The following is a 22,280-nucleotide window of genomic DNA, read 5'->3' as shown; positions in this document are numbered from 1 at the left end:
TTCTGGACTTTGTCTTTCAACTTTCTTTTTACCAATCCCCTCATTTTGGGGAAGTTTCCTCTTCTGAAGTCAAATGTGACCATGTTGGATTTTCTTGGCAATTGTCTATTTACATATATGTTGAATTTAATAGCACTATGGTAACTGTTCCCAACTGGTTCAACAACACTTACATCTTGCATCAGGTTCTGCGGTGCCACTTAAAATTAAGTCCAGAATCGCCATCCCTCTGGTCAGTTCCATGACCAACTGTTCTAGGGCACAGTCATTTAGGGTATCTAGAAAGTTTGCTTCTTTGTCATGACTGGAACACATATGTAGCCAGTCTATGTCAGGGTGGTTGAAATCATCCATTACTACAACAGTTCCTGGTTTGGATGTTTCCTCAATTTCATTTCTCATCTCAATGAATGTCCCCAGTATTAAGTTACACTTAGGGTACGGTATCACCACCCGAAATGATTCTGTGGAGGAGCCCCCCTTTTTAGGGTTTCTAGCTTGCTAGAGTCAATGCCCTTTTTCACATATAGAGCAACACCACCTCCAATACATCACCCCTGCCCTTCCAATATAGTTTATATCCAGGGAAAGCTAGAAGCATGGCCCTGCTCCAAAGGAAACACAACACTGACCTCACACAAGTAATGTGTAAATAGGCTCGAGTAGGACATTTATTTGTGTAAGGTTCTCCACTCCTTTTATCCTCACAACAACCCTGAGGTAGATTAGATGGAGAAAAGGTGACTGCCCAATCTTACCCAGGGAGCTTAACAGCTGAGTGGGGATTCAAATCCTAGTCTCCCAGGTCATAGCCCAACACTCTAACCATTGCGCCACACTGGCTGTCTCTATATTGAAACTATTTAACCGTATTTAAATGTTTGTAGTGTTTTTATACATGGAATTGTTTAAAATATATGGAACTGCCTTTAATTGCTCTTACACTTTTCTTGTTTTATGGTTGTGTTTTAGAATTGTTTTTTACTGTTGTAACCTGCTCTGGGACATTACGGTAAAGGGCAAGTAAGAAATCTAATACAATAATTATTTTTCATTAAGAATTATGAGCAACCTAGCTGGCACCCCTTAGGGAAAATATATACTCTCTCATAAGGCATTTGCCATTCTCTGGAAAATGAACAGGTTGCTCTGAGTATTAATCTGAAGGGCACACATGTCTCTAAGTGCAGTGCCATCTGTGATGATAGTGCCTGGGCTAGAATGGGTCTAATTTCCACTGTCTTAATCCTGTTTGCTACCCAGGAGGCAGCAATCCATGGATTCTGTCTGCTCTCATTTTCACCACTACCACACACTAGAATCAATGATAGGCAGGTGGGGGAAAGCTTACAGCATTTTCTTTAATGCTGAGGGACCAAACAAATTCATAATAGAAATCCTTATGGCTTGGTGAGTTGGGTTGCTTCCAGGTGACCTGTATATTAAACATTCGTTATTTGTTTGCACAGAGCTTGCAGGGAGTTTATATGATGTCAGCTGTTTATTGAGCTTTTATTCTAATTTGTTTTCAGGGAGGCTGTACGCATCATTACGTCCCAAGCTATTGTTATCCCACACTTTCTAGTGCATTTCCCCATCAATGTCCTTGCCACCACAAGTGTGACTTTAATTTTATTTCTCTTTTGGAAAGCAGGTTTGTTGTGCAAGAGCACCAAAACCACTTTAATTGTGCAACCTGAATAGCATGCGATTGAATCTCACCTGCAAAATAGTGGTAGTCTGGAATCAGACTTGGGCATACCTCACTTGTTTTATCACTTGATCTTTGCTGTCCTCGGTTCGTTTTGGGAGGAAGAAATCAATCATCATAATATATTGGGCCCTGGAGATGTAAGGATAAGATTATGAGGTGGACTGGAGAAGTTTTAAAAGGGCTTGTAGCTCTCTCTACTTCTCTCCCGTTTCTGCCTGAGGACACCACGGCTTGCCTGGAGTTGCTCCAGGCTGAGGAATTGTTGAGTTGGAACTATCCTGGACACCTGAAACAAAGGGTCACTTATTTAAGTATTGAACCCAGCCTAGAATGATCACCCAAGCCAAGCACTGAAGACAGCCAGCTGCCTAATAAATTCTGTCCTATTTTTTCCAGCTTCTTCTATAATAAACCACTTTGGTGTTTTGTTTTGCTTTTAATCTAAAGGGGCATCTAAATTTGCAGTGCTAGGGTTGCCAGGCTCAGGGTCTGAGACTGATCCTGTATCTTTAGGAGAAGAGAAAGTCAGCCAAGTGCAGGTGTTCTTGCAACTCTGTAATGGGATTCTTCCTTCCCCTGCACAACTTTCAAAGATACAGAAGACCTCTTGGAGGCTGGGCCTGGCAACCAAGAGTTCTTTTGTATCTTTAAAAGTTGTGCAGGGGGAAGGGAGAATTCCACCTTGTGGTTTTTCCCATTGCAGCATTGCAAGAACACCTGCACTTGGCTGACTTTCATTTCTCCTAAAGGTACAGGATCAGTCTCAGGCCCTGAATGTGGCAACCCTAATTTGCACCCATGTTTTGCAGAATAGGTTTTCTAGATGACAAAACTGCATGCTTGCTTGAGAGGGACTTCATGCACAGATTTGCAAGGGAACTTGGAATCATGGCACAGTCAAACAGGCTGGGTTAGGACATCAGAACAGTTCATCATAGCTATGTCTTAGGCCATGAGTAGGGAACCTTTGGTCCTCCAAATGTTGCTGAACGACAACTCCCATCATCCTTGCCCATTGGCCATGCTTGCTAGGGCTGATGGGAGTTGTAGTCCACCATCTGGAAGGCCAAAGGTTCCTCACTCCATCCTTAGACTAAGCTCGCTGCTAGCAATTTTGGAGAAATAGACACTGCTATCAGTTTATAAAACTTACACTGTAACCCTATACAAGTCTACTCTGATGTCCATTATATTCAATGGGACCTGCTCCCAGATAAATATTGCATGCACACACTTACCTGGGAGTATATCTCAATGAACTCAGCGATACTGCTGAATAAACACATGGGATTGTGCTGTAAATGCAATAGAAAAGGTAAGAAAATAGTTTTTAAGGCTGCTATCCAATACACACTTACCTGGGAGTAAGTCCGATTGAACCCAATGGAGCTTACTTCTGAGTAGACAGGTATTTGATTGCAGCCTAAATTACCAAGGATCAAAACATTGCAGCAGATGGCATTTTTAGAATTTTTTAAAACTAATGGCACATATAAAGTCCTTGAAGTGTGGCTGAGACCCAGTGAGACCATTTGCTAAATCAGCAAAGAATCAGTAAAGTTTTATGACCATATGTTTCTTATAATGAATAATCTGGGGAGAGTAATGGGAAGCATGTCAATTTGATTAATCAGATATTTATTGCATGCTGACAGGTTTTGGATGAAATATGCATGGAAGAATTAATATTTGTCTCTTATCTGCAGTTTCTGTTTTATTCCTTGATATCCAGTATACTCACTAAATTTATATTTGTTCTGACATAATTAACCCAGGTATTTTCTCTTGGCTGTTTTTGTAGAAAATTTTGTGGTGATTTTTAAGCTTGCATAAAAAGGAACATCTGCCGAAATCCCCTCCTCTGCACAACTATTAGAGTCTTGTTCTTTTTTGCATCTGGCCATCCAACTCACACTTATGAAGTTCCTCCGAAAATCTCCTGCAATTTCCATTACTTCTAGTCCAGCTCTCTGGAGCAACACAACCATCTCCTGCATGACAGCCCTTCAGACATTTAAAAACATCTATCATGTTCTTGATCTTCTCTTCTAAAAGTTTTGTAAATATTTCCTAGAGGAAGGAAATCTGAATGTGCAATCAGATTCTAACTTGGTAATCGGATTCCAAAAAGCTTGTTTACCCATGTGTCTGTTTGTCTAAAGATGAATCCTATTGTTATCTCAGATAGACAAACAAGTATTTATAATTGCTTTTGATCCTACTTGAGACTCTGGCTCAAAAGATTTAATGAATATAATTAATCAATATAAAACTGGGAGAGTTTGCTACCAAGGGATTGTCACTAGTTGCTGTTAGCTGTGCCTCAGTTTCTACAGACATAATTGAGAATATGTGGAAGACGTGGCCTTGTTTAATGCAGAGAAGTTATATTTTACTTGTAGAAGGCATACTTAAGGCAAAATGGAAATTTACCCTGTCTTAGCATTCACACTCTAAGCTAGGATATTACAAGTGCTTCCTTGGGATCCTTTGGGAAGAAGAGCAGGATATAAATTTTGTTGTTGTTATTAATATTGCATTCCATATTTCTTTTACTTTTTATGGTCACATCCACTCCATACATTTAGAGCACACTGATACTATTTTAACTGTCATGGCTTCTGTGGGGCATCCATGGACAGGAGCACATCAGAGGAACCTGCTTCCATTCCCACTGTCCTCCTCTTCCTGTATGCAAACAGACTCAGTCACATGGAATGCTCAGTTCAATGGCTTCAGTTAGGCATTCGGTGTTACAGCACACCCTCAAGACCCTAGTCCAAGCCACTGATCCCAATTCAAGGGTTCCCATGCAAACTGTAAGTGCAGCCCTTATTTTACTTGTTCAAGCAAGACCTGTCCTTTTCTAGCAGCTCTGCCTCAGCCTTTTGCTAGGGCAGGCACAAAGAAAGAAAAGGACTCTCTTGCATTTCCCTGCCAAGACCTTTCTAGTTAAGCAGATATTGAGGTAATGGTCTGCTGAATCAAAGTCTGCTTCCCTGTCCATACTTACCTCCTTCAGGAACTCAGAATACTCCTTTTCTCATACAAGGACTACAACTCACTTAGGCACTTTAGCTTTTCCTGCAGGTGTTTTCTCTCTAGCAGTCTCTGGCTTGATAAGGACTCTAGCCTGTCTCTCTATTACTACTCTTCTCCCGCCAGATCAACTTTTATAGAAGAATCCAAGGCATTTTCAAGGTCATTCTCCAGGGCTGCATCTAACTCCAGCTGTTTTCTATCAGAGTCCCTAGGAGCAAACCTTGTGGAATGGGTCCCAGATCCTGCATCCAAGTAAGTAAAAAACAGGGAGCAGCAGGAGAGTCCCTAGTGGTCCACAGTTTCTTCCAAAGAAACTTGGAAATTATACTTGTTAAGGGTGCTGAGTTGTGAGGAAACCCCTCACAGAGTTACAATTTCTAGCACCCTTAACAAACTACAGTTCCCAGGATTCTTTGGGAGAAGCCAGGACTGTTGAAGTAGCATAAGAGTGCTTTAAATGTGTGCTGAGGATGTGACCTGTATGTCTACAATGATTTTCAGTTTATCCACAACACAATCCTCCCATGTTTAAGAACATTCTTGAAGTCTGCTTGGTGGTTCAAAAACTGTGACCAACAATATAGCTTTGCATTGTTAAATAGCAGGAGGATGCACAATGAGATTGGAAAGGCTTATGCATCAAATAATAAAGGGGTACATAGACAGCATGTCAGCTGAGCTCCTGATTTGTGTATACCAGTTAATAGGGATGTATGAATGGTTGTATGAGTGGTGGCCAGTAGGGTTGCCAGGTCCATGGCCTGAGACTAATCCTGTGTCTTTAGGAGAAGAGAAAGTCAGCCAAGTGCAGGTATTCTTCCAACACTGTAATGGGAAAAACCACAAAGTGGAATTCTCCCTTCCCCCTGCACAACTTTTAAAGATACAGAAGACCTCTTGGTGGTGGGGTCTGGCAACCAAGAAGTCTTGTCTATCTTTAAAGGTTGTGCAGGAGGAAGGTAGAATTCCATCTTGTGGCTTTTCCCATTACAGAGTTGCAAGAACACCTGCCCTTGGCTGACTTTCTCTTCCCTTAAGGATACAGGATCAGTCTCAGGCCATGAACCTGGCAACCCTAGTGGCCAGGGATGGGTGAATCTATCAATGTTGGTTTCTCTCTTTTTCTCATTTTAGTTCTTCATGTTTCCACATCAATTTGTGATTTTTTAAAAAACTCATGAAAATTCATCAGCATTTTTGCACAAATGTCTCCAAATACACATTTTTGTATGATTTTTTCCATTTTTGCAATTTTATAAAAAATAATAAAGCAATTTTCACTAATGCAATGCATTTTGTTTGCTAATTTACTAATATATACGTTTTTATGCACATATTACTTGGCTGGAGACTGCTGCGAAATTTGGATGAATGTGAATACCGAAGGATGGCTATTTTAGTTCTCTTATTGTTTTGAAAAGTGCAAATCAGGTAGGTTTGCCTTTAAATGTGAACTGAATCATATTTCTCTCCCATCCCGAGTGATGTCAAGCTCCATCTCAGTGAAGGCATTTGAAGTGTTGGGTTGGCGACCTCCAGTTTAAAGGGTTCCTGATCTTATGGAGCTTTACCAGTCTGCTACACGTATGTGTGGACACACATTGAAGATTTGGCAACAGGGTGGAGAGGAGGCTTCTCCCAACCCATCATCTGTGCATTCATTCAGGAGGAAGGGCAGGATATAAATTCAATTTTAAAAAAAAGACTGGATAAGACATGAATAGAGCTCAGTTATCTTTATATGTCTGAGTATGAAACGAAGTATGGCACTGTGGTCATAGCTACCCCTAAGTGATGTGAGCCAATGTAAGAGCTTTATAGCATACATTTCAATTTGTTAACTCCCAAGCTGGGTCTGCCCATTACAAATATCACTGCATTTTGTCATGGCTTAGGTTGGAATATGAATTTGGCATGCTATTCCACTAGCATGCACACCACTATCCCATAATGGGCCACTCCCACCCCTACCTGGTTCTTCTCCAACTCAGATTATAATCTGAACCAGAAATAACTCCCACTCCTCCCATTCATTTGCCTAGATTTTTCTGCAAAGGTGGTGGGACAGGAGGTCTTTCCCCCATCTTCTTTCCCCACTCCTTTTTGCTCTGGCACTTGGAACACAGCTGTAGCAATGTTTAAAGCACCAGAGAGGGGGGTGTAAGCAGAGGGATAAAGGCCCTCTTGCTCACCACCAAGGGTGCAATCAGGAGCAGGTGGTATGGTGCCACCGAGCTACCCTGCCAACAACAGTGTTGCTGCTGCTTACTGGGATGGTAAGTGAGACATGCACTGCCCTGACCTTGTCACTGTCCTGCCTATCCGCTGCATCATTCTAGTAAGCAGCAGTGACACTCATGTCAGGAGGCAGTCTCCATGTTACTGCCCTGCTGCACTGGCCGCTCTTGGCTGCAATAGCAACTGAAGCTGTTGGTGCTGCTTTATTAGCAAGGTGGGGGATGGGGGTTCTCCAGAGGTTGGCGGTAGGGACTCTGACCCTGTCACACTTCTGACAATATGGCACTGGGACCTTAGACTTTTTGTTGAAAGATCAAAATAAAATGATGATACTGGGATTTGACGATTAATTAAGACAGCCTACGGAGAAAAGGGACTCTGTATGTATACATTAAGGGACAGGTTTGATGTATATTATATACTTATAGCTGATCTGCGACAAATCGGAAGTCAACTATTTTATTTTCATTTTTTGTTGATGTATTGTTATGTTTTTTTGACTTTGTTTTGTTTGTTTTTGGAAAAATTTGAATAAAAATTATTAAAAAAAAAATATGGCACTGGGACCAAACTGGGTTTGAAATGGATTGAGCTGTCCTCCTTCTGGGAGTAACAAAAGAATTGCTTGGTTGGCCTGGCACAACTTGGTTGTGTTACGCATCATACATTTAAAGCACATTTTCCCTCTCCAAACAGTTGTGGAACTTGTAGTATACCCCTCACCGACCTACAATTCCCAGGGCCCTTAACAAACTACAGTACCCAGGATTCTTTGGGTGGGGATGTGCTTTAAATGGATGGTGTGGCATGCAGCTCGTAATTCCAAATCCAATCAGGAAGGAGGGCAGGGTTCACCAATTACTACTGAGCATGAGTAGTATGCTGGGAGTTAGCATGCTTCCATGGGTCCATGACTAATAAGGACAGTACAGATTCTTCTTGTTACAGGCACTACCAAAATAATGATCACTCATAGGCCTTATTGCCTATAAACTTATATCTGTTGTAAGTGTTAAGAGCATAAGAAGAATACTCCATTTAACCGACTAACATTGCAAGCCCCTACATGTCTACTCAGAAATTCAGTGGGACTGACTTCCAGGTACATATATACTGAATAGGTTTCCAGCCTTAACTGAAGAACACATTGGTGTTGGGAATGTCATTTTCTTAACACTCTGCCAACTTTCTTGCAAAGACATGGTTAATCATCAGCACTCTTCTTGTTAAACTTAAAAGGCTACAGCTCTGTTACGACCTTGCAAACAGTTCCAAGTAATGTTTCACTACAGTCAGGGAAGGAGACTTAGATCTTCAAATTACCAACAATTTTTTTGTGAGGGAGAAAACCAGCAAAAGAAAGAAAAAACATGGGGAAAGACCAGTGTGAACAGGTTAATGAAAGAAATAAAAGTGAAAATGGCAAGATGGAGCTCAAAAGAACCATAGGATATTTTGAAGGTGTTAGCTTTATAGTGGGCACCATTGTAGGTGCTGGGATTTTTGTCTCCCCCACTGGCGTGCTGAAATCTTCTTTGCTCAATGTTGGCGTTGCGTTGATCATCTGGACAGCTTGTGGCATTGTATCTCTGATGGGCTCTCTCTGCTATGCAGAGCTAGGCACGGCTTTACCACTTTCAGGTGGAGAATACAGTCACATCAAGAGAGCCCTTGGCTCTCCGTTGGCTTTCATCTTCATGTGGACAGCAGTGTTTAACAAGCCTGCCTCAAATGCTGCTCGAGCCTTGCTGTTTGCTGAATACGCTACCAAGCCTTTCTATGGTGAATGCCTGGCTCCAGATGTGCTGAAGAAATGTTTGGCTTTGGCAGTCCTCTGGTTTCTCGGGATCCTTAATGGCCGAAGTGTCAAGATGGCTGCTTGGGTGCAGACTGTTTTTACTGTCCTGAAGATGATGGCTCTCTCTGTAATTGCAATTGGTGGAATTGTCCTGCTGATAAGAGGAAGGAAAGAGAATTTAGGAAGATTTGAGAACGCTTTCAGCTCAGAGATCCCTGACGCTGCACAGATTGCAGAAGCATTTTACCAAGGGCTGTATGCATATGGCGGCTGGTGGGGTCTCAATTATTTGGCAGGTATATTTCTCATTTTGGCTCTCAAATGGCAGCTATGTTGTTTGCTGAAACTTGGCTATGGAATTTAGGCTCTGCACAGGTGTGACTTTACTAGCTGATTAATAGAGTCATGTACACCTTCCGGTCAGGGTTTTTAATAGAGGCCTGAAGAAGGGATTTTCTAGGCCAAGGAAAGCGAGAGAGGGAGGACTCTGCAGGGTGGATTGTTCTTAAGAGGACATTGAAGAATTAATTCACAGTGATTGAATACAGAGCAACAGTCTCTTCAATCTTACAGAATGCATCACATTTCTGAACCCTAGAATTACCAGTTTATGTTCTGTTTGAGCCACTGTCATTAAGTCAATGAATGCACAGAGCAGCTCCATGTTAGGCTACATTCAGGGGCAGTTTCAGCCATGTAGAAGTATCCTTGTGGCTTTCCGTCAGGTATAATTTGTTATGTTTTGGAACATGCTTTATCATTGTATGGAACTGTGCTTCCATTGTGCACTGTGCTGAAAAGCCACTTTTAATATTCCCAGAGCCTAAATGGTATGACTGTAAATAGTACCCAAAACATGTTTCTTTTCATTTTATATGCATATAAAATAGGTGGCCTGGTGCTTTTTCTTTTTATCAGCACTATCAAGAATAAAAGTGAGAGGGTATAAACCATGAGTGGGAAATTTATGCCCCCTCATCTCTGCAGGTGTTGTTGCACTCCCATCATCCCCGACCTTTGGCCTTGCTCAATGGTGCTGTTGGGAGTTGAAGTCCAACAACATCTGGAGGGCCACCAGTTTCCCATCCCTGATGCAAACCATGCTATTGGGATCTGATCCAGGTGTGTTGTAAAATATGATCCTGGATATACACTAGAGGTATGCATTGGATTCAGACAAATCCTGAATGAAGATCTGAGGTGTCTGCTATGGACAGATTCAGGACTTCTCCAAGCTGAAGTGGGATCTCTCTGAAGCACCCAGAACTAAAGTGGGGACCTTCAAAGCTATTTGGCGTGATTCAAAGATCTGGATGTTTTTTTAAAAAAACTGTACAGATCGTATGTTTGCAAAAGATGAAACATTTCTCCCCAAGCTTGCCATATAAGGAAAACAACAAGATGGGGAGAAGAACAAGGGAGAGCTGGTTTGTGACTGACAAGACTAGCTTATAATCTAGGGGTTGCCAACCACTTCTTAGCACATGGGCTCATTCAGAATGTTGGGAGAGTGCTGAGGGGGGGGGACCATCTCTTTGTTGCTTCTTTCCCTGCGACAGACAGAAGGAGAACACACACACACATGCACATCTTTTTTCCCCCATACGGTCTGAGTGAAAGTCAGATCCAGCAGAATTAACACATATCATCTTGAGTTTGTATGATTTTACATGGGCTCCACCAACAAAACCACAATCTAATTGAAGCTTATATTGATAGATTGTTCAGCAAAAAAAAATCACAGATCTGGTGCTTGCTAATACCTCAAAAGCATTGATCCAAGGCATGAATCCTCGTGGATTTTCAAGATTTTTCAGTTGGGTGATAACAAAAACATCAACAAATCTACATCTGTGGATATAAAGGTGACCTATCATTTAATAGTGGTTTTGAGGAGATCCCTTGTAAAAATTATGAGGATCCATAAGGATCCGTCCCTCAAATCCATGTTTTGGTGCCATGGCAGTGCTGGAAAGCACCAGAACATGGATCTGATTTTTATGGTTCTGTAATTTGCTGGTGGTTGGGAGTGGGGGATCTATGGAAGACATGCAGTTTCAAGAGGATTTGACTAAGCCAGCACATATGTTCTCATGCACCTTATCCCTTTTTCTCCTGTAACACTCCATCCTCCCCCACTCACTATTTTTTCTCTATCCTGCTCCCTGCAGCTTCTTGCTTTCTCCCCCCACCTCTCCCAGTCCCTCCATTCCCTGCCCCAGATAGCTCCAGATTGCATACCTCTGTTAGCCAAACTGTAACGTATGCTAGGACACACTTAGCTAAGCTACAGAGCTATATAACTCCACTTAAGCAGCCCTCTCATATGTGGTGCAAGGAATGTATTTTTGTGCCAAGAGCGGGGACTTAAGATAAGGGGAAAGGTTGGTACATAGTTACTACCAACTTAGAACATTCCACAGTGGAGGTGAAACATTTCCATTGGGTTACATCTGGTTACAGCTGCTGTTGGTGAAGGTTGAACAAATCTGAGGAGTATAAATATTATGATAATTGGCTTAGGTCTTTGAACTCGTTTTGTATTTTCAAGACAGAACTCAGACCATGCACTAGCATCAAATTGACTGGTGTTACTGGTTGAGGAGTGATCTGGCCAGCAGTAACTCAAGATGTAATAATTACAAATTGATTCAGTGCAACACAATGGCTGTGATCTAAAATTCCATATGCCTCAAGGTACACAATGAAATCTGCTGAAGCAGGGGTTGCTCCATGTAACGCCAAATGCCTAGCCCTTGCCAAGACAAATAAGTTACAGATTTCAAAAAGGTAATGAACACTGCTGGTGAAGAAGTTAAAGGTTTTATTGGAGCAAGCTGTTTACAAGTAGCTAAAATGAAACTAAATAGCTAGCAGTTCTCTTCTCTCCCCCCCCCATCTTACGCTCATCACTGGCTGGAAACCTCCCAACCGCACACTGAAGATTCGTGCCTGGGAGGGGTTGAGTCTTCAGTCTTCTTTTTCATGTTGCTTCTTGATGATATGTCGAGGCTGTGTCAGCCCCCTGGAGGCTTAATCTCCCTGATCTAGGGGTCCCATATACCCCCAAGCCCCCCTGGGAGGGGCACCTTACACCTATTAGATCATTATCTTCCCATCATCCAGGTAGCTGGTTTAATTATCAGGTGATCTCTCGTGATTCTGCAAGTGGTACAACTTTGGCTTGAGAACACAGCTGTACCCTCAGTTCAGTGGCTTGTTTTGACTATCAGGCTACTTGTTTACATTAGCCAAGTGAGACCATGCGTAAGCCAATTAGCTCACCATCCCTTCAAAATTTGAGAAAGCCATAAACAATCCCACCTGACAGAGCAGAAGCATGGGACAAGCTGTATTGCTTTGGTTAACTGAATAACTTTTCCCAAAGTGCTGTTTTTGAACACAGAGTAGAAACTTCTTTTTTAGCTTCTTCTAAATAATCTCACAAAGCCTGTCCTTTGAGTTCTCTAAACTTCAACACATTGCCATTACAGTGTGCAAAGCAATAAGCACCCCAATATATTATTGATATGAGGAATATGAGGCGTGAATTATGGGACAAAGGCCATGCACATGCCATTCCTAAACTTCCTTGCACATCTAGATTATTCCAGTCATGTGGCAATACACCGCATTCTCCTCCATTTCAAGAAAGGCTGTACATAGAGAACATCCCAAACCAATGGAATGAATGGCACAGCCTTTGTTTGCATCAGACCTCTGCACTGACCCCAGATCTGTTGGCTTGGAGTTGGTATAGAAAAGCAATAATATTTATATCTATCTAATTTTTCTCTGTTTTCGTTCTGTAGTGTGGGTAATTATTTTGCAAGGATCAGTATGGTATCAGGAGGAACATAAGCCAGTGAAGAAGATATGAATAAAGAAGCATAAATAGAAGCCCTATGGGTAGCTTAAATTCTTTGTTTTGTAGAACTACTGGATAGTTTGAGGGGAAAAAACATAATCATGCCAGCTAGAAGCATGGTATTAAAATAAATATAAAGCTGGCACTCACAAGATTCAGTGCCTGCTTCAGTTCATGAAAAATAACAGAAACAATAGTCATGAGTCTATATATTTATGATGTACACATTTTCTCTTTTCAAACAAATGTTTTGGAATTATTTCTAACTTTTGTATTCCAGAAGAGATTAAAAACCCCAGCAGAAACATTCCTTGGACTGTGATGACTGCACTTCCTTCAGTAACTGTGTTTTACTTGCTGGTAAACATTTCATACCTAACAGTTCTCACACCAAAGGAAGTTGTCTCCTCAGGTATGCTGATTGGTTTGCTTTTTTGATTCAGGAAAAGGACTGATCATACCTACCATAGATACAACACAGAATTCAGTAGAAAATAGGGATGGAGGCATATGTCAGTTTTGGTTTCTCTCCATTTCTCATTTTCCCAATCTTAAGTCAAGTTCACTACATTTCTGCATCAGTTTTGTGATTTTGTTGTAAAAAAAGAATACTCAGCATTTTACACATTTATGTACTCAATTCTGTGTATGTGTGATATACACATTTTTGTATACAATTCTGACTAATATAAACAGTTTTGCAAGCTAACATAATGTATTTTTGTATGCTATTTTCATGAATATATTCATTGCTATGTATACTTTCCTCTAAAATATATGCATTTTTGAACTCATATTTTGGTTAGAGAACCACATGGCAAAATTCAGAGAAGTGTGCATTTTGAAGGATGGCTGTGCTTTGGTTCATGTATCGTTTCAGGAAGTGAGAATTAGATAAGTTCACATTAAAAGCAAACCAAAGCAAATTCCAACCCCATCCCACTTGGACAAGGGCAGGCAAGTCAGAGTCTCAGGCAAACTAAAACAGAGATTTTGACCATTCCAATAAATTCAGAGTTTGAAATGCATGTGATTATGAATTCTGTTGAAGAAGGCAGAAAAACACAGTTGCATTTGTGTGTATATTTGACTGAAACCTCATTTGGCTGTTTTTGAAGTACATTTAAAATTGCCAGTTGTTTAGCTTCATAGAGATCAGGTGTAAGGGATTAAGCATGCACAGGTATGGTTTAAGTGGGATTCCTGCACTGAGCAAGGGGTTGGACTCAGTGGCCTTATAGGCCTTTCTAACTTTACTATTCTATGATTCTATGAAATAAAAAAATAAGCCACCATTCCAGGCTAGTTTTGCAAAAATTTGAATGTAGTTTCCTGTAAGTAGAAGTGCCTGCTTTTAAGTTTTCATCTGATATTAAGTTTAAAATAATTTACCATTACTTTGACGTGAGACTCAAATCTCACTGAAACTTATTGATGAATTTTGCTTCCTTGTAATGATATATGATTTGTAGTATAAAGATGCTGTTGGAGGACACTGATTCATAGGCTTGCCATAAGTCGTAATCGACTTGAAGGCACATAACAACAACAAAGTATAAAGACATCAGTTAAATATGATCAGCATTATTATTGATTTTTGTTTGGTTGCTGTAGGCATTCGGTTTTGTTTCTGGGCATACAGATGAAATAATTGCAACACTTCAGTAACCAAAGAAGAATGCTAAGAATCAACAGTTACAAAACTGTGTCCTGTCAGCAGTACTGGATGGGCTCATTTGGTATGGAATAGCACTTCAGTGCCATTTACAGTTGCACACTGTATAGAATCTGCCTTGGTAGGATTTGTATCCTGAAAGGTGGGGAAGATATCTGTGCATGTAATAACAAATAAATAATTTTGACTGTCTCCAGGACAATCTTATGGTGGTAGAAAGCACACAATTTGAAATACTGGCTTCCGTACAGGCACATTAAAAGGCACATGATTATCTAATATAGGAACTTGAAGCACTGGTGCTTCAACAGTCTGGAATAAAACTATTTGTTCTTCAATATTCACTGCAACATGGGGGCCTCACTGTGGGCTTCACTCGGTGATCCTGCTTTGCATGAACAGCTCCAGAAAGGCTGTTGAGCTGTTACCAGGAGCCTGTTAATGATGCTGATGTTTTCTTGCAGTTGCTGTAGCAGTCACTTGGGCTGACAGAGTGATACCTTCAGTTGCTTGGATAATTCCTGTATCTGTGGCTGTTTCAATATTTGGCGCCCTCAACAGCAGTGTATTTACACTCGGACGACTAGCCTATGCTGGAAGCCAGTCCGGACATTTGCCCACCATAGTATCCATGCTTAATGTCCAGTATTGGACTCCAGCACCAGCCATGATTTTCTCAACTGTTATTGCATCCATTTTTATTATCCCATCAGATCTAATTGCATTAACCAATTATTTTGGCTTCTCCATTTGGCTCATGATTGGATTAACATGCACTAGCCTGATTGTCCTCCGGTACCGAGAGCCTAATCTACACAGGCCATATAAGGTAAAAGGAAATTAAAATGTGTAATTAATTGTCTTACAAATAATATGTGGGTTTGCAAACCTCTAAGTGATGGACATTGTCAGGGCCAACTTCAGGAATGCCGGGGCCCTTGGGCATCAGCTTGCCCTGGCCCCTGGCGTGTGTGCATGTGCGTGTAGCCCACCCCACCTACCTGTCTCCTGTCTTTTACTATTGCCATTAACCAAGATGGCGGCCACGGTTTCCCTAAGCTGATGAAGCCTCCGCCGCCATCTTTGTTGATGGCATGCATGCGTGCTACGTGTGTGCATCTCTGCCATCAACTAAGATGGCGGCAGGGGCTTCAGTACCTTAGGGAAACCGCGGCCGCCATCTTTGTTAAGGGCAATGGTAAAAGACAGCAGACAGGTAAGTGGGGAGATGTGGGGGTATGTGGGGGGCCACAGATCACAGAAGGGGAACAGAGGGGTGGCTGAGGGGCCCCCTGTAGCTCCAGGGGCCGTTGGGCCAGTGCCCAACCTGGCTGCCCTTTAGAACCGGCCCTGGACATTGTGATCTCTTAACTAAGCAAGCTTTAGCCCCATTGATATCAAGTGAGACATCTGAACATTTGAAGCTGCCTTATGCTTAGACAGATTATGGGTCCAACTAGCCCATATTGCATACTCTGACTGGCAGCAGCTCTTTCAGAGGGCCAGGCAGAGTTTTTTTTTCAACACCTGAAAGGTAATACCTTTAATTGGAGATGCCAGGGATTGAACCTGGGACTTTCTACCATGCAAAGCATGTGCTCTACCACTGAGTTATGTGGCCCCTTACTTTAAAAATTTCATACTTACATCCATAGCTTTTTATGTTAACAAGAACAAGCATATGTCTAATACACATGTAGTTGCCCCACACATCTCATTTGAGCCTAACAAGCATATCTGAGCCTTTCTCAAGTGTTTGGTGCTTTGTAGAAGCGCTGTTTACATGGTAGAAAGTGTGGAAGAAAGTCTGAATGTACATTGCAACGAACAGGACCAGTTCTAAAGGGCGGCCAGGTTGGGCACTGGCCCAAGGGCCCCGGAGCTACAGGAGCCCCTGAGGGGCCCTCCGCTCCCATTCCGTGATCCGCAACCCCCCCATGCCCCCACTTACCTGTCAGCTGGCTTTTTAGCATTGCCCTTAATGAAGATGGTGGCCACAGCTTTCCTAAGGTACTGAAGCTGCTGCTGCCATCTTAGTTGATGGCAGAGATGTGTGCGTGTAGCATGCACGTGTGCCATCAACAAAGATGGTGGCAGAGGCTTCATTCCCCTTAGGGAAACCGCAGCCGCCATCTTCATTAAGGGCAATGGTAAAGACTAGACAGGTAGGGGGGCTGTGGAGGGGGCGCGTGGGGGACGCGTGCACACCCACCCACCGGGGGCCAGGGCAAGCTGATGCCCAAGGGCCCCCGCATGCCTGGAGCCGGCCCTGGCAATGAATGCAGGTCTTACATTCATTTTAGTCACCAATTTAAACTAAAGCAACTTTAACAACATGGTTACTCAGAATTAAGCTTCATTGAGTTAAATGGGACTTACTTCCAGGGAAGTGGGTACAAGATTGCAATTGTATACCCAGTTCTTTGGAGGTAAGTCCCGATCCTATACTCACTTCCCTAGAAGTAAGCCCCATCGGGGCCACACCTATCATTAGGCACATTGAAGCAAATGATTAAGGTGTCAGGGGAGGGCAGCAATGCGTTGCCCCCAGGGACCCACTGCTTGCCTCTTTGGCCAGCCCTGCTGCCTCCTTCCTGCCTATGATGAGGTTCTCTAGTCTCCTCCTCCTCCTCCTCCTCCATTCCTGCCCTGATCTAGGAAGGGGTCCAGGGCAGCCTTTGCCAGCCTTTGGGTCCCCAAATGCTGGTGGACTACAGTTCCCATAATTCCTGACCATTGGCCATGCTGGCTGGGGCTGATGAGAGTTGTAGTCTGGGGACCCAGGCTGGGCCTGGCAACCAAGAGGTTTTCTGTATCTTTAAAAGTTGTGCAGGGGGAAGGGAGAATTCCACCTTGTGGTTTTTCCCATTACAGTGTTGCAAGAAAACCTGCACTTGGCTGAATTGTCTCTTCTCTTAAAGATACAGAATCATTCTCAGGCCATGAGCCTGGCAACCCTAGGGAGGGGCAAGGCAGCATAGAGTTCAGCGTAGTGCGGGCACATTGATAGGAGTGTTGGATTGGCTCTCCCTTGCACTTGCACCGTGCTGAGCTGCCCACTGCCCTGCGTCTCTCTCGGTAACCAGCAGTGTCCCACAGCATTGGGTAACCAGGTTGGCAGTGCAGCGCCACCTGCCCCTACTGGTTTCAAGCTGTTGTTTCACCCCCACACACACACACACAGAGTAAGCCAAGAAAGGGGCTGCTGAAGTCACTCACTGCCACCACCATGAAGAGGAAGAGGAGGGGCAGAGGAGATGAAGAGGAGTGGGGTTTGTAGTGGTGGCTCAGGCAGCGCAATCTCTTGGGTTTGTCCAGCGCCCCACTGAAGTCAATGAGGCTTAATTCTAAGTATTGCACTGTAAGTTTCACATGTGAAAAATGATGGAAGAGTTCTCTCTACTGTCCCTTGTGACTGCAAGTTGATCATTCAGTACCCAGGAAGTCTGGAGGAAACGTCTTGTATAATGCAACTCTAAAAAGATTCTGCCTGGGGCTGTTTCAGTTCTTGCCACCTATATCCAAAAATAGATTGCTGGCAGCACAAGCATCGTCCGTGTTCAGAATATACAGTTTTCCCATTCTTTTTTGTATAGCTGACACTTACTTTCCAAAACCTGTCTTTTCTATTTTGCAGGTTTTCTTACCTGTCGCCTTTGGAATGGTGGCAATTTCACTGTTCTTAGTTTTAGCTCCTATAGTCTGGTCTCCAAAGGTGCAGTATGTATATGCTTCCCTTTTCATGCTTGGGGGTCTTCTCTTATATCTGCCTTTTGTCCATTTTAAAATTCATTTTGCGTTTCTTGACAAAATCACTTGCTATCTGCAGTTGTTGCTGGAGGTTTCACCACCTAATTATAAATATGAGTAAGGGCAAAGGTTTGTACTTGGCTGCATTATCAGTTGAAGAATGTGGTTTGGATCTAGAATAGCATGAGCGGGATGCTGTTCGTAAAGAGGGGCTTTCCTGGACCCTCCTCCCCACATGGAGGAAATTTGCTTTCCATCAGTGGAGACTGGAGGCTCTGATGTCAGTGGGAAGTGAATCTCCAGGTTTTAGTCTAAAACCCAGAGTGGATTCACTGCCCCACTGACATCAGAGCCACTAGTCTCCACTGCTTTCATTCACATTTTAACACAAACCCACCTAATTCACACTTTCCGAAACACTAAAGGTAAAGGTGTCCCTGCACTTGTAGTGCGAGTCGTTTCCGACTCTTAGGGTGACGTCTTGCGACGTTTACTAGGCAGACCGTTTATATGGGGTGGGTTTGTCAGTTCCTTCCCCGGCCTTTCTTTACCCCCCAGCGTATGCCGGGTACTCATTTTACCGACCACGGATGGATGGAAGGCTGAGTGGACCTCGACCCCTTTTACCGGAGATTCGACTTCCTCCTTCCATTGGAATTGAACTCTGGCTGTGAGCAGAGCTTCGGCTGCATTACCGCCGCTTACCGCTCTGCGCCACAGAGGATCTTTCCTAAACACTACACAAACTGAAATGAGGCTCTCCTTTGAAATGGGCACTTCTTCAGATTTTGGATTGATATAAGTTAGGGATGCTACTGATGGCTTTATTAGCCCCAGAATTTGTTTTCAGAACTAGGTTCACAGCCCTTTCACCTAAACATCCATTTCTCCCTCCCTCCCAACTTTTTTCATTTCAGTAGCCTAATTGGGGTGGTAGTGGAAGACCTACCCACCTTTTAATTATTGCTATCATTAAACAACTGGAAGCCCAGAAACCTTTGCCCATGTGCTTTAAATCACTCAGAATCTACCAATAGATCCCAGGCTGTGTTCTTTCCCTATCCCTGCTCTATATAATAAGTTGAACACCTTAATTGTTTTGCATTCATGAAAGAGATGGTATCTGCTCTGAGACAGGACATCAAATTCCCTAAATGAACTATATTTGCTCATGTTATCCCTCACTACGCTTGACTTGCTGATTCTTTCTTTGTTTCTAATGATTTGCTGCCCTTATTGTCTCCCTTCTGTTGTCTCCCTGCACTGTCTAAATTTAGATTGTAAGTTCCTTGTGCCATGGACTCCCTCCCTACCTTTTTTAATGCTGCTCTGTGAAAGTGCCACTTTTGTATTGATGCCGCTATGTAAATAAATAAAATCCATTCCTTTTGCTCACTGAATGCAGTGTCTAATGTGCTTTTCATGAATACCCTCAATTATTCAATCTCTCTCTCTCCGCACCCTGACCTCTTTCTTCATCACAGAAGAAACACTTGAAGACCATCTGGCTATTTTAGAGCCATGGTGTTACTGCCACTGGGAGGGTCGCCATTTGAAACAGCTTGTCGTTATGAAACAAAGGCACAGATAGGACAATCCTATGCATGTTTACGATGAAGTCCTATTGTTTTGATGGGGTTGACTTTAGTTTACATGGGGCTGAAGCTGGAAAAGTCTTGCAAAAGGCAGATATATGGCCTATTACTAGACTCAAACTTCAAGGCATTTTAGATAAGCAGGCCTTTGTGCACTGAACATACTTGCTGCAGTCCAAAGATTCCATGTGCACTGGATGTATTGGATGTGGTCCAAATATTGCACGTGCAGAATACAGTTGGCAATCCATATGTTCCACATGTATGTGTGCAAAAGATCAGTGCACACATACTTTCCATTTTGTCTTTCCTGATGACAGTTTCCAGCATGGGTCACTTGTAGGACCCAGAAGAAAACTATCAGTAAAAAGCAATTAAAACAGATGCGCCAACCACAATAAGAAAAATAAGGACCTAGAATCTCAAGGATTCTATAGACAAGATATTGCTTTTTAAAATTTATTTTGAAATCAATGCTTTGAATAAATCCCCTGTTTGGATTCTTCACCCCTATTTCTGGACCACAACAAATTATTCATTTTTTTTTAAAAAAAGTTTTGATTATAAAAGCAGATGGATGTCTTGGGTTCACATGAATGAACCAGTCTGGGAGTTGCTGCCAAGGAAAACAGAGGACGAATGCTGGATGTGGGCAGACCTGTGTATTGTGGCCCTCACAATGTTCTCTGCCTGCACTTACATGTCTCATGTTGCATTAAGACTAGGAATGCGAACAGTTAAGCCAGTGCTATTTCACAAACCAAGTAGCAGCCTGCAGTACTATACACAGGTTCCTGGGAGAAGGTCTTTTGAGCCCAGTGGGATCTACTTTTGAGTAGATACATATAGAATTGCAGTGTTAGACATTTTTGCACTTGAAGCAAAAAGGTACAATTACACCCCCACCCATGCCCGGATCTCAATAATTAATGACATTCTCAGAGATGACTGAACATCAGATGCAAAAATTCTGGAATCCACTACCCAAAGCAAGTGCTCTACATGGTAAGATAGACTCTGCACAAAATATGATATTTCATCAGAATTGCAGTGATGTTACAACAGTGTACCTGGTGACCGCTGAGCAAATATTTGGGTTTGAAATGTCAGGTTTGGCTGTAGTTATTGGGAGTGTCTATCAATATGTCCAGCAGATGGCACCACACTAATAATATCTGACCTGAAGAAATATGTGGATTATGCAGAACCTAAGAGAAACAGCAATAACTATTTTTTTTGGGGGGGGGCAAGATAGAAATGTGGATCAATAAATTTCTAGGTCAGGAACTTATAAAATTTTCAAAAACCAGACGCAGACAGAATAGTTTTTAAGATGGCTCAGGACCACTTGATTTTAAAAGTATATTATTATCCCAAAGTAACCATTGAATAATAACTGAGAGAGCCCTTAAAGTCCCTACTGGGTCCCCAAGGAGGCAGAAAGAGCCTGGAAAGGTAATATGTCTTGGTTGCTTGGCTTCTTCTGTAGCTGAAACTAAGGTGGCCAGAGTGCACAGCTCCTTCCTTCTGTGGCAACTCCAGTGGAGCCATCATACTCTTGGAGTCTTCCCCTCCCTCCCTCTGCATTAAGTATGAAGACCGGCATGCAGCAACATGCCTGCATTGCCAGTGGGGGCTGTAGGCACCACTCTACTCTTGGACAATTCTGCCATAAAGTGTCGTGCTTGCACCACCCAGTCAGTGTGCAAAAGGGCTGGATTGAGAGCAAAATTTCAGAGAATTGCTATGTGTACGTTTGTGAAGTGCTGCAGTATAACCATGTTGTTGCTACTGCAAAGCAGTAGAGTGCCTGAATGCACACAAGTCAAGTGTGAAATGTTTTATGACAGTGATATATATAGATATAGATATAGATAAAATCGTGCTTGTATTCATTTGCTAAAATCTATACATACACAACACAAAGATCCAGTTTTCTAGAAAAGTATCCTATTGCAAAACAGCCAGGAAGCCTTCACTACTGCTACTGCTACTGCTACTAATAATAATAGAGCCTAAGCACACAGATATGCTGCTCAGTACATTTTTATTAACTCTAACACACTGCCATCTAGGAGGCTAAATTTTCTTTTTGAAAAAGAAAAAGAAAAAAGCAGAATCAGCAGGGATGATCATTACTGCTAGTAGGAAATTAAATTTTGACTTTAAAAAAATCAATACAGATATATTATGTCCATTAAAAAAATTTGTTTCGTTATTCTAAGGGCTGTGTTGTGGCCCAGCTTCATCATCCATTTCTGTTGAATTTGGTCTTCCTTCCTTCCTTGCATCTATTTTCATAACTTATTCACTGGTAAGGCAAGCCTGGTCTGTCATAGTTCCCAGTACACGGCACAACATAGCTGCACCACTGTAAGGCATTTACAACCCTATTCTCTCCCTGCGCCTAAGCACAATAATTGCAGGAAAGGGGGTAAAAGCTAATGCAGCTACACAGACAGCAACTCCCAGAGTCCCCGGCAATGCTGACATCATCACCAATCAATCATGAATATGCTGATAGACTTTGTTCATTAACGACTTACAATGAAGATGAAACAATCATTGGAATGCTATTACGATGTTAGAAAGCATAGTCT

General features: G+C 42.4%; 2 protein-coding genes across 7 annotated transcripts in view; one reads left to right on the top strand and one right to left on the bottom strand.

Moving 5' to 3' along the window:
- Positions 1–4,872, bottom strand: part of LRRCC1 (leucine rich repeat and coiled-coil centrosomal protein 1) — a 38,791-nt gene extending 33,919 nt beyond the window's left edge. The window contains exons 1-2 of one of the 5 annotated variants that reach the window (XM_061602330.1): positions 4,728–4,872; positions 1,723–2,000 (exon numbers count right to left, since the gene is read on the bottom strand). In XM_061602330.1, coding sequence (XP_061458314.1) covers positions 1,723–1,760 — 38 coding nt within the window. In that variant the 5' untranslated portion in view covers positions 1,761–2,000; positions 4,728–4,872. Of the gene's footprint in view, positions 1–1,722; positions 2,001–2,952; positions 2,969–4,727 lie in introns of those variants that run through there. The other 4 variants (XM_061602340.1, XM_061602367.1, XM_061602348.1 and 1 more) reach the window with 4 other exon arrangements.
- A 3,340-nt stretch (positions 4,873–8,212) lies between these two features.
- Positions 8,213–18,206, top strand: SLC7A13 (solute carrier family 7 member 13). Of its 2 annotated transcripts, XM_061602381.1 has the most exons (4): positions 8,213–9,088; positions 12,941–13,072; positions 14,800–15,164; positions 17,973–18,206. In XM_061602381.1, exons 1-4 carry the CDS (start codon positions 8,365–8,367, stop codon positions 18,204–18,206), a joined length of 1,455 nt encoding a protein of 484 aa, XP_061458365.1. In that variant the 5' UTR covers positions 8,213–8,364. The 2 variants fall into 2 exon arrangements, 1 of the variants encoding a protein (XP_061458365.1); XR_009759614.1 differs by lacking the exons at positions 8,213–9,088; positions 14,800–15,164; positions 17,973–18,206 and adding an exon at positions 14,275–14,453 and having other exon boundaries at positions 12,991–13,072.
- Positions 18,207–22,280: the final 4,074 nt, after the last annotated feature.

Source organism: Rhineura floridana, chromosome 1, assembly GCF_030035675.1.
Source record: "Rhineura floridana isolate rRhiFlo1 chromosome 1, rRhiFlo1.hap2, whole genome shotgun sequence".
NCBI classification, from domain to species: domain Eukaryota; kingdom Metazoa; phylum Chordata; class Lepidosauria; order Squamata; family Rhineuridae; genus Rhineura; species Rhineura floridana.
Note: the sequence above shows the minus strand (reverse complement) of the source record. Positions and strands in the feature narration are given on the sequence as shown.

What these genes read in the sequence shown, in the direction of transcription:
- SLC7A13 (XM_061602381.1), top strand. Translation starts at nt 8,365, where the DNA reads ATGGGGAAAGACCAGTGTGAACAGGTTAATGAAAGAAATAAAAGTGAA. An exon ending in AAAGGAAGTTGTCTCCTCAG is followed by an intron (nt 13,073 to 14,799) that starts GTATGCTGATTG and finishes GTTTTCTTGCAG; the next exon opens with TTGCTGTAGCAGTCACTTGG. An exon ending in ATCTACACAGGCCATATAAG is followed by an intron (nt 15,165 to 17,972) that starts GTAAAAGGAAAT and finishes TCTATTTTGCAG; the next exon opens with GTTTTCTTACCTGTCGCCTT.